This window comes from Artemia sp. Qi Xiang Cuo, chromosome 16 (genome assembly GCF_049724085.1).
Source record: "Artemia sp. Qi Xiang Cuo chromosome 16, ASM4972408v1, whole genome shotgun sequence".
In the NCBI taxonomy this organism is placed as follows: domain Eukaryota; kingdom Metazoa; phylum Arthropoda; class Branchiopoda; order Anostraca; family Artemiidae; genus Artemia; species Artemia sp. Qi Xiang Cuo.
The window spans coordinates 49,605,723-49,623,722 of NC_142809.1; the positions used below are offsets into that span (position 1 = coordinate 49,605,723).

General features: G+C 36.6%; 1 protein-coding gene across 1 annotated transcript in view; it reads right to left on the minus strand.

Moving 5' to 3' along the window:
• Positions 1 to 1,477: 1,477 nt before the first annotated feature.
• Positions 1,478 to 18,000, minus strand: part of LOC148943043 (small glutamine-rich tetratricopeptide repeat-containing protein alpha-like) — a 32,411-nt gene continuing 15,888 nt past the window's right edge. The window contains exons 3-6 of the mRNA XM_089102237.1: positions 17,411 to 17,560; positions 13,239 to 13,511; positions 5,488 to 5,571; positions 1,478 to 1,735 (exon numbers count right to left, since the gene is read on the minus strand). Coding sequence (XP_088958363.1) covers positions 1,615 to 1,735; positions 5,488 to 5,571; positions 13,239 to 13,511; positions 17,411 to 17,560 — 628 coding nt within the window. The 3' untranslated portion in view covers positions 1,478 to 1,614. The remainder of the gene's footprint in view (positions 1,736 to 5,487; positions 5,572 to 13,238; positions 13,512 to 17,410; positions 17,561 to 18,000) is intronic.

Below are 18,000 nucleotides of genomic sequence, written 5' to 3' on the forward strand. Positions count from 1 at the left end.
TGGTCGTCATAGTGTGTCCCAAGAATTTCAGTCGTCGTTGTTTTATGATTACCGGGAAAGGGGCCTTCTGAGCACAACTCCTTCGAACCTCAGCGTTTGAGATATGAGACCATAGGCTGACCCGTTGTATGTGTCTCATGCAGCGATGGTCGAATACTTCTAGCGAACATGTTTCTTCGGCCTTTAAAGGCCAAGTTTCACAGGCGAACAGCAGGATTGATCGAACAGTTGCCTTGTAGACGTTCATCTTCGCTTTGATGCTAATTTCATTTCTATTCCAAAGCGACTTGTTCATGCTTGTGAAGACGCCCGATCGAGATGATCGAGATTTTTGGGTTGACTCATGACGGACAATGTCGACTGGACTTATATGCAAAACTCAAGTTGCCATTAAACCATGGCTAATTGGAGAAAAAGCCAAGACAGATAGTCTGAATGAGAGACAAATCTGGCATAAGCCCTTTTTAGGATTGTATAAAAATGATGTTATTTCCCTTGTTGATACCTAAACCTATTAAGCTTGGCCGCTTGTAGTCTCAGATAGAATACCGTGTCATAGTCCCCTGGACTCGCATGCGAACGGGGAGAGCTTCTAGCTTTTGCTAATCATTTCGTCCCCTCTGTGGGAAAAAAGGAAAAATATACAAGATCTATATTTGATACTAAGAAAAAATTTTTACGTTCTTTCTCCAAACAAAAGGAATTGAAAACGAATTTGACGTCCTTTTTCTCAAGGCGACTAAGAAAAAGATCAAATAAGCAAAAAACTGATAATTATTTGGGTAGATAACTTTGGGCATACCGGGCACCCATCAATGCCAAATGCGGTCAAACGTGAAAAATTCTTTTTACGGCTATTACCGCAGGCTATGTAAACGGTAATTTCTAATCGCATACACATAAAAGGAACAAAAGAAAAAGGAATTAAAATTGCACGAAAATGAAGACGTGTAGAACAATAAGAAGAAAATTTAGGAACTAGCACTAGCTATCTAGCGTCAACAATTGATGTATGAGCAAATAAAATCATGGTATGAGTAAATATTATGGTTGAAAAATACACACAGGCATAACACATGGATCGAGGGGACACACAATTTTTATTAGAGTTGTTCTGCAGTAACGAGATAATGCAAATACCATCAATGTCAGTGGTAGTTTCCTCAAGATTGTTTCAGAAGAGTGCGTTTCCCTAAAAAATTCCTAGCCAGAAAATCTTAGATAAGAAAAAATCAAATTCGTGATAATACTTTGTCGATAAAAAGACGAGCTCAAGACTAGAAAAAAGCCATCTTTGTGATTATCTTTATTGGGTTCTTTTGGTTTAGTCTTACTTCTATTGGTCCGAACCGGAATATCTGTTTAGCTTTCATTTTAACGTCGCCATTCCAAGTGGCTTCTTATTTTGTGTATACCCTAATAGGCTTTATAGGGGACTGAGTGAATCTTTTCAATAGAAATACAAGTAGAAGTAATATAAAAGTTGGAACAATAATCATTTTATTGTAATGTTAAATCAAAAGTCTCAAAGTAAATCCAAAGAGGGTATTAATCAAAGGAGTAGAAAAAAAACATGCATCAGCCTCCTTTGCCCATTAGTCGTATATTCAGGATTTATTGTCTATTTTCTCCTGAAGGATCATTTCCTCCTCCTTCTCCTCCACCCATCTGTCTTCTGAGTTGTTCAACTAGATCTGGATTCGCATTCTGCATCTGAGCTGCAAGTTGCTGACCGCTGAAAGTAACAAAAGAATTCTCATTATTTTTCAAGGGAGTTTCGCGTCAATACCAGTGCTGTCTAACACAGTGTTGCGATATCAGGCACATATAGGTCATCTGAGTGATTTTTTGATGTGATTGCGTAAAGAATTTTTCGAATCAGCCCATTTTACAAAACAAATTTTGTAAAAAGTTGCACTTTCATGGTATTTTGTGCGGAAAATATTACATTTGACCCATTTTACTTTTATGGCTCTGCATTTTATACCCAGTATCTGGTAGCACCGGTTTAGCAAGCAGCCTATAAAGAATATGAATATAGCCAATTAAGACAATAAAATTATTCATCAACAATTTTAATAGACTAATGCACTTAAATCTCGGTGTACGCATGTACCATTTTCCCTCTATAATTCGCCCATGGAAAATATCCAATTGCTGTATAATTCGTCTATTATTGCTTTTGTTTTCAGGGAAAAAGAAAGATGTGAAAGACACAAATATAAAAGATCGTTTGGTACTTTTTTTTAAAGAGCCTATGTCAAATTCTTCATCTAAGTAGAACCTGTTTCTCTGACTAATCCTAATGAAATATCAAAAAATATCATGAAAATATAATACTTTAGAAACAAATTTGGACTATATATTTGTATATTACGGAGGGTGGAGGTAAAGTATAAGAAGTCTGCATGCAAAATGTGTTAGGTACAATTATTCTGCATTTTATGAAGTAAGAATTGTTTTCTAACTTCACACTATCCAAATACTTTACCCCCCCCCCTAATGTGCAAATATATAGCCCAAATTATATATTTCCCATCTATTCTGTCACTTGTCTTTGTCTTGTCTCACGCTAAGCTGAAAGAAACTAACGAAGAAACCGGTTCTACAGTGCGTCAATGGATGAAGAACTCAACATGGCGCTATAAGAGAAAGGTACCGGTCGTTTTAACGGCTTAATATGCAAATCTTGCAGCATTTTTCACAGGTGTCTTATCTTTATCTAACTTTTGATTATTTTCTTTTGAGCTTGGCACCTTTCGAGTTTGATATTAGCCTCTTATTTTGCTTCTATTTTCCAAATAAAGGTTCCAATCTATATTTTGATTTGATATGAAGTTCATTTTTCCTCCCTGCTGTAACATCTCCTTAAAGAAGAAGACGAAATTTTAATGAAGCTAAACAGAAATAGAAAAAATCGACAAAAAAATGAAAGATTCAAGGTGCAGAAAAAAGAACCAAAAGATATTTCAAAAGAAAAAGTGAAGAGGCTGTTTGTACAAAGATGGAAGTATGCAAATCCGTTCCTTAAAATGGTTTTAAAGAACTAATTTAATCGGATAATCATTCGCAATAGCTGAAGGGCGTCAATTCACTATTTATCTTTCAATTTATTAGTCCCCTTTTTAAAATTTAAAGGTTTTCGACTTTGCTATTATACTCTTGTTTTGCCTCTTTTTTACTAATAAAATGTTCTCTATATATTAACTTGATATGAATTTAATTTTTTTTTCTCCATGTTTCAACCATCTCCTTGAAGAAGAAGAAGACAAAACTTCAGGGAAGTTAAAAAGAAATAGACAAAATCAGCCAAAAATTGAATATTCAAGATGGAGATTAAAAAAAAAAAAAAAAAAAAAAAAAAAAAAAATCACGAAAATTGAATATGGTGCCTGTACAAAGATGAAACTATGCAAACCCGTTTCTCGAAATCGTTTTAACGAATCAACTTAATCTACTTATCAATTCCCATAGCTGATAGGTTTCAAATCACTATTTATTTTCAAATTTTCCCCAATGTTAAATTCAAAACCTTATGACTTTGATATTATTCTCTTGTTTGTATTCCTTTTTACTAACAAAAACACTCCAATCCATATTTTAACTTGATATGAATTTCATTTTTTCTTCCATGCTTCAACCATCTCCTTGAAGAAGAAGACGAAACTTCAATGAGGTTGCATAGCAGTAGAAAAAATCAGCAAAAATACTACAGATTCAAGATGCACATTAATACAAATTTAAAACAAAAAGAAAAACTGAAGATGCTGTTTGTACAAAAGATGGAAGTGCGCAAATCCGTTCCCTAAAATGGTTTTATTGACGAATCAATTTAATCTACTAATCATTTCCATGAACTGATGGGTGTCAATTCGCTATTTATTTTTCACTGACGACCCTATTTTGAATTTGGAATCTTTTGACTTGGCTATTACCCTCTTGTTTTAATTTAATCATAACATGGGCTTTCTTGGTGATGGCATTGGAGCATGGACGACTGGGGAACTTGCGGAACTTGCTACTTCAGTTTATTATAAGTGAACTACAAAACAGTTCCAACAGCACAAAAGCAACCCATATTAGTCTATAAATCAGTTATCATATATCAGTTACTGCAAGGGCAGAGCGTTATCCGATCCAATCCAATGAGATTTCATGACATTGCGCTGGCGGGCGAGTTTTGTTAGATAGCCAATATAATTGAGGGACACATTGACCTATGTATTTTGCTAGGTGTGAGATATCTGGTGAAACCTAATAGATAATCTGCGCTAAAACGTCAACAGATATCTGAGTCTGAAAGGAGTAAATAAAACCAAAACGTACCCGAAAATTTGTATTCCACCAAAAATTTCCAAATGTACCGCATTGTACCATGGCCTCTAAATTGTACCAAAAACGGTACAATTATACCGTGTTGGCGACGCTGGGTATAACTCGTACTTGTATGACCCAAAGAGTATGTGTAACTTACAAAAGTCGAAACAGGTGCCGGTGTCCACAAAGTCACCAACATAAAAAAAACTGCCTGCAAGCGGGGCGTTATGCAGAGCTCAATAGTTTATTTCTCATCAATAGCAGTAAAATGGACACGTCAAAAACAAAAGATGAACATAGAAGAATATAAATACAAAAACATTGCAAATATCAAATGCGTATATTAATTGAACATATAATTAGAATCATAAAAATGTCCTATATAATCAATTGGTCTTGATAAGTATGTTCAATTAACTTGTGACGAATTTTAGACGTAGTTTTAGTAAATGTATCCTGTTTGTCTCATGTCTGTTGGGGGTCAAGTTCAAACTTTGAAGAAATTTTTTACTAAGGAGGAGGGTAAGGGGACTTCAAATTATATTCCGCAATGGGAGGAGGGGGGGGGTAAATTTTTCTTATCTGACTTAAATATTTTTTTATTGATTATTATAATAAATAGTTTTTCAGACTAAGATGTTTATGGGTATGTTTCTGTTGTTATTTATGCTTGTCGCCCAGCAGGCTTTGCTGCTAGCAGAGAAATAAAATTATTAGGGTTTTGAGACTAGATTGTTGATCAAAGGGTATAAATAGTGGTATAACTTCCAGGTCTCATTACACGACCAGTTACAATTTTCATAAAAATTTTCAAATGCAGTCATCAATATGATCCGTACTTATTTGCAGAACGTCTGTAACTTAACAAACGTAGGAGCAACGTTATTTCAAATAAACATTCTAATATTCTACGCGTAATGGAACACTTTTTATTGATACAACAGACGCTGGACGTGCTTGATAAAAATATTATCTCATTAAATTTGAGTGTTAATTCAAGTTTTATAGACTTTTTAGATATTTTTTTAGTTCTTTATTTTTTTTTTTTAAAGAAAAAAATGGTAGGGGATTCTAACCCCTACTATAGACCAAAGGACATTGGAAACTGGATATAATTGGATTTCAATCAACAACCATGGTATTTGACAAAAAGTAATAAAAAACACTTACGCCCTTAAAAGTGAATCCAAACCAGCTCCTCCTTCATTTGGAGCTCCTGTGCTTGAGCTCATGCCTCCGACCAAATTATTCATGCTGTAAAGAAAACCAATAATTTTCAATGCTAAATAAAAGTACTCTAATGGCCAACTAAGGATGAGGGCACGAGTCTTTTTTTAATATTTTGAATCCCATGGACAGGGTTGAACCCTGAACTTGTATTCGGAGGGGGGAGGGGTAGACCATTTGTTTTTTTACCTCTTAAATAGCCAAGAACTAAGTATTGTTCAGTAATTTTTTTCTTATTTTGGGAAAGGGATCAATATAAGACCCCTCCCTCCAAAGAGTTAGGACATTTCTGATACAGTTTTTGCTGGAAAAGTACCCAAATTGGCACTTTAACTAAAGCATTCCATTTTAGTGTTTTAGATATATACATAATTAAACCAGATATTACTTCATATCTGCATGAGCATAGAGTAGGGGAGGGGGGAGGGGGTCAAAACACAAAAAGTTCATTTTCAGGCTACGATTTGCGTGGCGATTAATAAAAATTTCAATTTTTATTGAAAAGAAGAAGGAAGAACTGTAACTTAAAAAAAAACAATTGAGAAGAAAAATTCGACGAAGAGGACGAAAGAATAGAAATAAATACAAATAATTATCCTTTAAACTACCCTTTCGAGAAAATTATCCTTTTTTGGTCAAGTATTTTGATTGATTTACCACGTTAAGTTTAACACTCTGTACCTATTTTTACCTTTTTCCTGGATTAAATGCAAAAGCCCATACCAAAACCTACCCCGATCTGGAAGGGGGTCAGTCTCGATGAGACGCAATACTCTCTCCACATCAAGTCTCCAATCCTGCATTGGAAATTGAAACCAAAACGTCTGACGATAGCCAAAACAACACAATATCAGAGTTCAGGAAAGGCCAGAAACCAACACAAAAGAATCTTCAGAGTTCATCACTCTACAAAAAAAAATCAAAAAGGAAGAAGCCTTTTAACAATCCCCCGCAGGCTACAAATCCTACAGCAGGCTACAATACCCCGCAGGCTACAAATCCTACGGGCCACTACCAAACTACCCAACAATTCCTGCAGAAAAAAGAACGAAATATACCACCTTTCTAGTATGAAAAATACCACCCGAAGCCTCTAAAGCTGAACTAACAGATGGTTTAATGACTGTCAAAGAAGAAGCCATTCCACCTAAGACTATCCACTTTCTAGGTAAAACAGTAATAAACACTTCAAAAACAAGGAGGATTGTACTTTTTTTAATGGATGGACATTCTCAGACTACCCGACAAATATTCCAGTTTGGGCAGCCAAAGGCACATAAAGTATACAAGGATAAACCAATCCAATTAACAAAGTACCACAGGCAATTAACAAAGTGGCACTTAGGGCAGCCAAAGCCACATAAAGTATACAAGGACAAACCAATCCAATTAACAAAGTGCCGCAGGCTTGGGCACATCTCCTAGCATCTAAAACACAACAAGTAAATGCATAGTATACAAAGGAGAAAACGAAAGCAACGAATGAAAAGTCTAACCTAAATGCATAAATTACAATGTTCCCCATTATTCCAATAACAGAAGGCTATGTCTCAAATACAGATAACCTCGTAACATAGTCGTATACTAATACATATGACTAAGACATAGTCGTACATACGACTAATACATAGTCGTAAATACGACTAATACATAGTCGTACATACGACTAATACATAGTCGTACAGACGACTAATACCGTAATACATAGTCGTATACTGAGTCGTATACTAGAGACTCAATGGACATTACAATCACCTAGTAACACCAAAAGACCTCTAATCCCCGCCAGCTTTTCATCACTGTTCCCTGCACTAGTCAGCAGTACCTCCAGTAGCAGCAACAGGAAATCAAGACCCACAAGCCTACCAGGTACCAGACAAAACCCCGAACCACCAGCTTTACTAACAATAGTCCCCAACCCGGCTACAGACTCAAAGTCTATTAACACAGCCAAGGCAATCACCAGCCTCAAAGCCTACACCATGATAAGTACTTTCTAGTACAGTAATAATACGGAAAAAAATGCCCAAATCAGGAACAAATTGATAAAGTAATCTTTCTTCACCATCCGGACCAGAAAAAAGCGCTGAACAACATATCCAAAATTCCCATCTCTAACCCGTTGCAAAATGTTTTTTTTTCACTATTTTTGTTACATTTATTTTTATTTTTCATAAAAAAATGAAGTGTCACGAAATGAGTGGTTGATACATCTAGCTGTATCAGAATTAAGAGCTGAAATCGTTTCTGACGTTAGTTTTCTTAAAAACGTCAAATAAAATGAAAAAATCCACTTTTAGTAAAAAAATGGCAAAATTTTGCTATTTTTGGCAAAATATCTAAGTGATAACCATGATATCTTTTTTTTGTCCGTTCGTTTGTCTTTTTTCAGTATACATCCAGATCTTTTCAAGCTAGCGTGATTACATTTACACACGTTCTCAACGCCATCTTGTGGCAACCGAGCTGCAGTCTTATGAAAATAGAAAGTTATCTCCGATCCGGATCGTACAAAGAATCTCATTCAGATTTGTAGTTTATTGATATGAATGCTAGGGTAGGTTCTTTCTTACCGAACTTATAAATAAGCTGAACTACAGAGCCTTAATCAGGACATGGCCTGCATCAACAAAACTTCTTCTCTACATACTCCCCTTCATAGACCATTTTGCTTATCAGTGCCATCTACTGGTGCAGGTATAAGCAGTTGAAAGATACATTTCCCTGCGTTTAAAGCGTATTAATAAAAAAAAAAGTTTTTCCGAGGGAAGTAAAGAGCGAAGTTGAAACTTAAACCGGAGAAAAATTATTACTTCACAGCCTATTTAATATATATTAATATAGCTAGTACAAATAAACCAACTAATTATGTTTCCCTGTGCTTTTGTGATTATACAAAACTAGCACTTGACTAGTTGAGCTGGACAACGTTATCATCAAACTCGGAGGCTTTCACTTGATGTTAAGCTTCGTCGGATGCATTGGGCACCTGATGCAAGACAGTGGGCTCAAAGAAATCTTGGAAATAGTATACGCACCGGCAACGGTACCACATATACTCTCTGGGAAAGCGATTTATAGAGCTATTAGAGCTCACAGTCTTGTGAGCTCGGCTCTCTACGCTCATCTTTTAGGAAAAGATGCGGGATCTTTGGATACTTTCGGCCTTGAGAAACTCTTCAACGACATTCCTAAGGGAAAAATTTTCCCCAGAGACCTTGACGAAGCACCAGAGCTGGGAATACTGGAAAGCATTATCAAACAGAAGATTGAAGACCTACGAGATCACTGAACAGCAAAGATCTGGCTGCAGTACATTGATATAGTTGAAAGGCTTCTCAAGTTTATGAGTGCGAAGAGATTGGGTCTATGGGACCTGCATTTACAAGTCCCAGCAGAAATGCTTCCCTACCTAGACACATATGGGCACAACCTTTACATGAAATCTATTTGGTTGTAGATCCAAGAGATGACTAAACTTCCCAGTCATCACCCAAAAATGTTCCAGATGTTCAGTGAGCAAGGGCACACGATTAGACGGTAAGAACGGCGCTGTGCCAGCCTCTCAGCAGATTTAGTTATTGAATAGGAGCAAATGCGAAGCCTAAAGACATCGAGAGGACTCACTAGTGGTGGTGGCATGACTGAAGAACAGAGAGCGATTTGGGTCCTATCGAGGCCGGCGTGTCTCGAGGTCAACCTGTTGATACAGAACCGGACGAATATCGGCTACTCTACAAGAAAGCAGCATCGTGACTTGAGTCTGAACAGACAAACCCGCGACTCTGAAGATACCGCGAAGTTGGCAGATTTCTTCAAAGTGTCATCCCCATTCAAAGGCAATGTACAACTGAGAAACGTTGCAAATGGAGTAACTTCATCTCCAGGCGTGAATGTTGACGAAGCCGAATCTGCGGGGAAGAAGATGTCAGAAAAGACTTTGAAGGAACACGTCTTTAAAAAGAAAGACCCAGTGACTCTGATGACCACAAAAAAGTCGGGCTCTTTTGAGGTGGCACACATCGACCCGGAGCTAAATTTTCAGAGGTTCATTATCGTTGCCCAGAGGTCTAGTCTCAAGGAAGATTATTTCAAGTTTGAGCTCTGTACCATTTCTCCTGCTCTTTTCGAAAGAAACGGATTCATGCGAAAGGCCAACAGGCCCGAGATAGCAAAAGTAGTCTATCAGTCATGTGGGTTTGATGCTCAGTCCCGAAGACCGGTGGGAATTACCAGCTTCGTCTTAGACGGGGGCGCCCTTCTCCATCGGATCCCGTGGAAGGTCGCTTCTACATACAAGGCTATCATGTCGTCGTACACTCATTACGTAGAAAAAAGTATACTAGTGCAGTTTTCGTATTCGACGGATACGACGGCGGTCCGTCAATCAAAGATGCAACCCAATTGCGTCGAACTGGATCTGTCGGCCGCGAAGCGTTATTTAACGAAGAGATGAAGCATTACACGACAACAGAGGAGTTTCTTTCTTGCAAGGAGAACAAATCGCGTTTTATGAATTTTCTTGCAAATGCTCTGGTAGCCAGAGGTTGCAATCTATACCACTCTGAAGGAGATGCTGATCTAGACATAGTGAAGAAGGCTACGGAAACAGCACTCCATAGCGACACCATTGGGGTTGCTGATGACACGGATGTTCTCGTCCTCCTCACCTGTCATGTAGACACGAGTTCAAATCGAGTTTACTTCTCGCCGGAAGCGAAAGTTGGAAGTGAATGCTCAGCTTGGGATGTTTGTCAGATAAAAGACAAGCTAGGATCAGAAGCTTGCCAGCTGATGCTGTTCTGTCACGCCATACTGGGTTGCGACACAACATCGCACCTTTATGGCATCGGAAAAGAAAAAGCTCTTCAGCTATTGTTATCCAGCTCGAGTTTCAGAGACGGCGGTACACTGTTTACACAAAAATTTGCATCTCATGATGAGATAGCTGCGGCTGGAGACAAAGCTTTGCTGATACTCTACAACTGCCAGGATCTGTCAAGTCTTGACACTGTCAGGAACCAAGTTTTCCAGAGGAAAGTCAATACTGAAAGTCAATTTGTACACCCACAAGAGCTGCCTCCGACTATGATGGCAGCGAAGTATCATTCGTTCCGAGTCTACAGCCAGGTTCAGATTTGGCTAGGGAACAAGGTTGACCTCCTAAGCTGGGGATGGAATCTTCAAGGCAACAAAGTTTTAGAGCCAAAAATGACGGATCTTCCCGCTGTTCCTCTTCATCTTCTAAACACAGTGAAGTTTTCTTGCCGAGCTGATGCGACAGTGAGAGATGATCCTACAAGAAAAATGGCCTGAAAAGCACCATAGCTGCTCATTTGATCAATCAGATGTGCAATTTTCTTACGTTTTATTACAAATAATTTTTACCACGTCGTTTTTTATGGTGATGAAGGTGAATGGATTTTGATCTCAAATGCCTGCAAAGAGCAAGGTTTTTGGAGACAGGTGGGGAGGATGGGTATTAAATAGATCTTGAAGCATCTCAGAAAACCTAGTTTGTCAACTCACAACTGATCTACAAACTTCTATCGAACGCTTGTTTTATTTACCTAAAACGTTAAAAATTTATTCATTTTTGTTCAAAAACAGAGTATTTCTGATTTATTTTTTGACATTTCGGAGAAACTAACATCAGATATCGTTTCAGCTTTTAAATCTGATACAGAAAGACAAATCAAACACCAGTTTCGTGATATTTCATTTTTTCCAAAAAACTAAAAATTAATAAACAAAAACGGCGAAAAAAACAAATTTCGCAACAAGCTAGGATCAGAAGCTTGCCAGCTGATGCTGTTCTGTCACGCCATACTGGGTTGCGACACAACATCGCACCTTTATAGCATCGGAAAAGGAAAAGCTCTTCAACTATTGTTATCCAGCGAGTTAGAGATGGGGATTTCGGATATATTGTTCAGCGATTTTTTTATCACTTTATTCCTGGTCAAACCTTATTATTCCTATACTATTCCTCTTCCAAGCTTAAATACCCCAAGGACTCAAAGCAGCTATCACGAGATACCTAGCAACGAAATACTTCTCCAAAGGCCTAGTAGAAACTGCAGAGATAGATCTAATTACCATCCAAAACAACCATCAAACTCTCCCACTATATGACAAATGTATAAAGACCAAATCCACGATCAATCCCTCACAAAACCAGAGCAAAATAATACTAAAGATCCTCTAATGGAATACACGGTCATTATCGGAAGAGAAACTAGAGCAGCTGCTCACATATACCAAGGAAAAAGATACACATGCTATCCACGCCCAAGAAACCCACCTTGACACAGCAAGTACACTTTGGGTAGAAGGCTCTGAACTCTACAAAAAAGGCAGATCATCATATAGAAAAGGAGGATGTGTGGCTATCCTTATGTTAAACACATTTTCATAATACCAAAGGATTACCCTAATGAGGTTGATGTAGTTGGAGTAAAAATAGGTCTATAAAACAGAGAAACACTGACAGTATATTCCTTTTACATCCCTATTAGTAACCACGAAGCTGAAGATTCCCTAACAGAAATTGTACCTAAGTTGGGTCATCAGAAAATAATAATAGCAGGAGACTTTAATACTCATAGTCTTGCTTGGGGAGGAAAGAAAACTAACAAAGCAGGTCAATTTTTAGAAAAACCATTAAATTAATTTCCAGGATTATTGATATCCGCACTTATGGATTGTAGACCTATTTTTTATAAAAAAAAAAACTAGCCTGTTATCCATCATTGACTAATGATGGATACTAATGCCAAATAAAGTATCTAGACATATAAAAAAACAAAACAAAAAAAAACAAGCCTATACAAGAAAGCAAAGATCCATAATTCATTATTTCAAGACTAACTGTCCATATCCAAGAAACTGCCACTACAACAATACCTAGAACTACGAACAAACAATACTTAAGAATACAATCAAGGGAAACATTAAAACCATGGTGGAATGATGAGTGCCAAGCTGCAATAGCTGCAAAAAGAGATGCAGAATAGAATTTTAGAAAGAATCCAAGACCCAAAACACATATCCCATAAAAACAAGCCTACTCAAGACTCAAGGGGCACAAAAAAGGCCAAAGATCTGACATGAGCTTCTTACTTGGAGAAAATTGACAGATACACAGCAGAATAAAAAATGCACGTATTTATAAACAACATCCAAGGAGCAGGAAAAAAGAAAAATAACCTAAAGCATCCTCTACTTATATTTAGGAATCAGCTTGAAGATGATAGCAAAAAAGCTGAAGCACTTGCTGCCACCTATAAACAGAAGTTTGCCCACAAAGAAGAGGCAAGCAAGCAAAGGCATACTGAAATAAAGAAAGGACAAATCCAGTTTTATTCCGTTTTATTTATCAAAATTTCAAAGTTTAATATATATATATATATATATATATATATATATATATATATATATATATATATATATATATATATATATATATACATACATGTATATAGTTTACATACATATAATAAGCTGTATAAGTTGACACATTGATTGATTTAGAAAAATTTAGTTCTAAAGTGTATGTACAAACAACGGTATTAAATGAATCTGCCGCTTTAAGCTTGAAAAATCTTACATCTGCCCAGGAAGCATTAGCCTATGGAATCTAAGCTTCAGAATAATAAAATTTCTAGCTCCCGACCTAGATAATAGGTACTTACAAAGATTGCATAGCAGGATTAGCCATCATTTCTGACGCCATATTCACTAAATTTGGATTACTTAAAATGGCTCCGAAATCAAAACCACCAGGGACCGCACCGCTCAAGAGGTTCCCAAATGGCCCTTGTGGCATTTCTGGCGTTGACTGCTTCAAATTGTCCTCTGATATCTTAACGTTGACACGGTAGCTTTCATTTTCGGGTTCAAGTTGCACCGCCTTTTGATACGCTTCAAGGGATTCCTTATACTGTTTCAAGCTGGAGTAGGCAAGGCTGTAAAATAAATGAAAGTTAAAGAGAAGTGAGCATCCCAGATGCCAAAATCAACGTTCAACAAAACAAATAACCAAATAAATTAAGAAACTAAACAAGGGTGTGATTTTCAGCCAGTGAAAGAAAAGACAAGGCGCAAATTTGGAAAAAAAACTTCGGCTAAACCATCCTCAGTGCCCCCCAAAAAAATAATAAAAAAAGGTTTCTATAAAAAAAAAAAAAAAAAAAAAAAAAAAAAAAAAAAATCGGAGCCAGAAAATTTACTGGTTCAGTCAAAAGGTCCATTCTCTGGCTCCACGTAGTTTACTTCAGAAGTTAGTTTTTTTTTTTCTTTTATCCTTACCCTTTTCCTTCTCTTTTTTAAAGGGCTGGGGATGGCTTTGCGGAAGTCTTTGCTTAACCTTTTTGTTGCTTTATTTTACTGGCTAAAAATAACCCTAGTTTGTTTCCTTAATTATTTTTTTCTTCGTTTTTATCGAATGCCATGTATAACTCAGAACGTTTTCAAACCAAAACCCACAAAACCACTTGTTACATTTCTTTTTTGAGTGTTTCCATTAAAATACTTTAGTCATTCTATATTAAATATAAAAAAAACAAGTTTTTCCAACTGAAAGTAAGGAGCAACAGTAATTTAAAACGAGCAAAATTATTCCGTATATGAGGAGGGTTGCCCCCTCCTCAATAAATAACTCTTCACACTAAAGTATTTTGTAAAAAGCTTCTTATTCTAATTAAACTGCCCTTGCCTTTCAGGAGTCGACCTTAAAGAATTGAGACAAAAAGTCATACTTTAGCGTAAAGAGCGAGATACTGAGAAGGGGACAACCACCCTCATATAGAGAATAATTTCTGATCGCTTTAAGTTTTATTGTTGCTCCTTACTGTCAATTGAAAAAACTTGTTTTGTTTTCTTTTTTAATTCTGATCGTTCCTCAAACAATGCCGAGAAATCCAGCTTCCTTCCGTGCAAAATTCCCTCCTCCCAAAGAAAACTCTTAGACAATCCATCCTTGCTGAAAATCACCCAGGAAATTTTTTTTTGCACACCCAATAATAATACTATACGTAAACAATGCTAAAATTTCGCAAATTACAGCCCTTTCCCCTTATGAATTCTCCTTAGCATACTTTCAGTTGAAAAAGACTAAAATTTCTAATCGTTTCAAATCATGTAGGATATCCCCCCCTCCGTGGAATACATTTCCCAGGAATCCCTCACCCCCAGTGGAAATTTGCTCTCGCGGAAAAATTACCTAGTTAGAATTTCTTCCGCATAAATCCCTCCCCCATGGAAAATCCCTCCAGACAATCCCAACCCTGCTGAGAATTTCCCCAGGAGCATCTCCACATGTTAAATTTAGTCGGCAAAGACAAAATAAGACAAATAAAAATAATATAGTAAAGGAATTCTGGCAAATCTCTCCAGTTTAAAATTTACCCTGGAGAGCCCACTCTCGGAAACTTTCCTCCCCACGGAGAATTTTCATCAAATTACCCCCCCCCCCCAAGCAGAAAATTCCCCTTCCCTCCAAAGAATGTCTGTACACTTCCCAATAACAGAAACTATATGTAAATAATGGGTACATTTCGTAACTTACAACCCTTTCCCCAGGTTGAGAAATTACTATCTCAAAATTCTTATCAGATGACTTTGGGGAACGAAGGGGCGTGGGAGGGTGGTTGGCTGCCCTCCCATCTTTTTAGTTACTTAAAAAGGGTACTGGAACTTTCGATTTCTGGTCGAATGAGCCCTCTCCTGATCTTCCAGGATCACTGGATCGATATGATCACCCCTAGAAAAAAATTAAATAAACACACATCTGTGATCTTTCTTCTGGCAAAAAATGCAAAACCCCACATTTTTGTATATAGGAGCTTGAAACCGCTACAGTAGGGTTCTCTAATATGCTAAATTTGATCGTATGATTTTCATTGATATTCCTTGACGTTTGAGGATGTTTTCCCCATTTTTTAAAAATTAGGCACATTTTCTTACGATCGTAACTTTTGATGGGTAAGATTGTACTTAATGAACTTACATGCATAAAAAGTCAATTCGTTTGATGTATCTATAGTTACCAAAATTCCGTTTTTTTAGAGTTTCGGTTACTATTGAGCCGCGTCGCTCCTTACTTACAGTTTGCTACCACGAACTGTTTGATAAGCATATCCATAAAAAATAAGGATTAATATCATGCGCTTTATATTATTCTTTTACACCTATTTGGAAATTTTATCCAAACCTGATAACAAACAAAACTGATCGTCATTTCTAGATTTTACAAGTATATTTTACAATCCCTATTTGGAGAATAGCGAAAACTCGCGAAAACTTGATAATTAAGAAAATTTGAGCCCCCTTGATACCAACAATAACTAAGTCCACTTTTTACACTTTCCTTCTAATTTATCATCAAAATACTTTATTCACTCTTTATAAAAATAAGACCTGACGCAGACAAGTGACGAAAAAGTTTAGGCCATCAAAAACAAGATTTCTTTTGAAGCCAATCTGACAAGAAACACCAGATTTGTTTTCACAGAATTATTTGTATATCAACATCAAAACCACCAATGATCCTTCTACTTGAACTTCTCCATAGTTTCTAATAGGATTTGTTAACAAATAATGAGTACCACAGAAGCCGAAATCTACTAGGTCCACTGATTTTACTAAGTCTGATTTTATCGTCAAAATACTTTATTTACTCTTAACAAAAATAAGGACAAATACAGAAAAAAAACATTTTGACCGCCAAAAAAAACCTTATTTGTTCTTTTGCATCCTTAACAGCAGCTTTATGATCCGTGGCATAGAGCATGGGGAAGTTACAAGAGTGGGAACTGGCACCAGTGTCGACAAAAAAAAAAAAAAAAAAAAAAAAAAGTGTCGACAAAAAAAAATGACATCTAGCATTTTTTCTAGAAAAAAGGACATTTTTTCAGTATAATAATAAGAATAATTCATTTAATTTGTGTAGTTGGTAAAATTAGTGAAGAGGTGTCTGATCTCAGTTCCTGACAGAAAAACGATTACAAAGCTTGAAAAAATGTTAAGTGTCACCAGACGCTAGATGGCGTTGATTTAATGTTTTTTTTTTCCGACACTAGCACCAGTTTCTGCTGTTACTAGTTACCCAGTTTCTTTGATCCTTAGCTTTGCTATGGGCAGCAGCACAATTACAACAAGCATGATTAACACAATCCAATTATCCAATTAATATAGTTGTGGGCTGGATTTGGATCTTAGAATGACCAGCGTTATTAATTTCTTTTTTTTTGGCAAATTTTCAGGAAATTTGGTATCCAAGGATTCCATATAATTAAAGATTACAAAAATTGTGATTTATCCCATCCAGCTATAGGCTTTGGTATACTTGGGGTCAATTTCAATTGCCCTTTTGCAGTCCTCGATAGCAGCTTTATGATCCCCAGCTTTGCTATGAGCAGTGGTGCAATTGCAATAAACACAATTAACATAGAGCATTAGCCAATTAACATAGTTGTGGGCTAGAGTTAGATCTTGCAATGATCAGCGTTATTAATCTTTTTTGGGGAGATTTAATCAAATTTGGCAAATTTGGAATTCCCAGATTCCACATAATTATAGATTAAAAAAATTGCGACTTACCCCATCCTGCCATAGGCTTTGGCACACTTAGAATCAATTTCAATTGCCCTTTTGCAGTCCTTAATAGTAGCTTTATGATCCCCAGCTTTACTATGAGCAGCAGCGCAATTGCAATAAACATAATTAACACAGTGCATTTAACCAATTAACATAGGTGTGGGCTGGATTTAGATCTCACCATGATCAGCGTTATTAATCTCTTTTCTTGGCAAATCTGGAATCCAACGATTTCATAAAATTATAGATCACAGAAATTGCGACTTACCCCATCCTACCATAGGCTTTGGCATATTTGGGGTCAATTTCAATTGCCCTTTTGCAGTCCTCAACAGCAGCTTTGTGATTCTCAGCTTTACTATGAGCAGCAGCACGATTGCAAAAATATACAGCATTTTGTCCATCCAGCTTAATAGCCCTAGAAGGAGACATTTTCCTAAATAATAATATATAGACAGTAGAATCTACTACTACTAACAAGCCACTGCGACACCAAGCCCAAAGTTGCCACCGCCATGGATTTATCCATGTTTACGTGGATTTTTTTTTACCTGTTACATGGGTATTTGAAATGCCATGGATTTTTACTAAAAATACATGGATTTTTTCCAAAAAATCAAGAGTTTAAACTTTTTATGCGGAATTTTTTAATACCAGATATTTTTAACTTCAAAAATTGCCCAAATAACCAAATAATATCAAAATTACTGTCTGGGCTTCATTGCCGAAATAGATTCACATGGAACAACAGATGGCCTTGCCTGTGCATTGAATTGAAAAAGTCTCTGCGTGAATTAAAGCCATGAATGCGTAAATTAATTTGAAGATTAATGCCTAAACACCAAAACAAAAAATGTG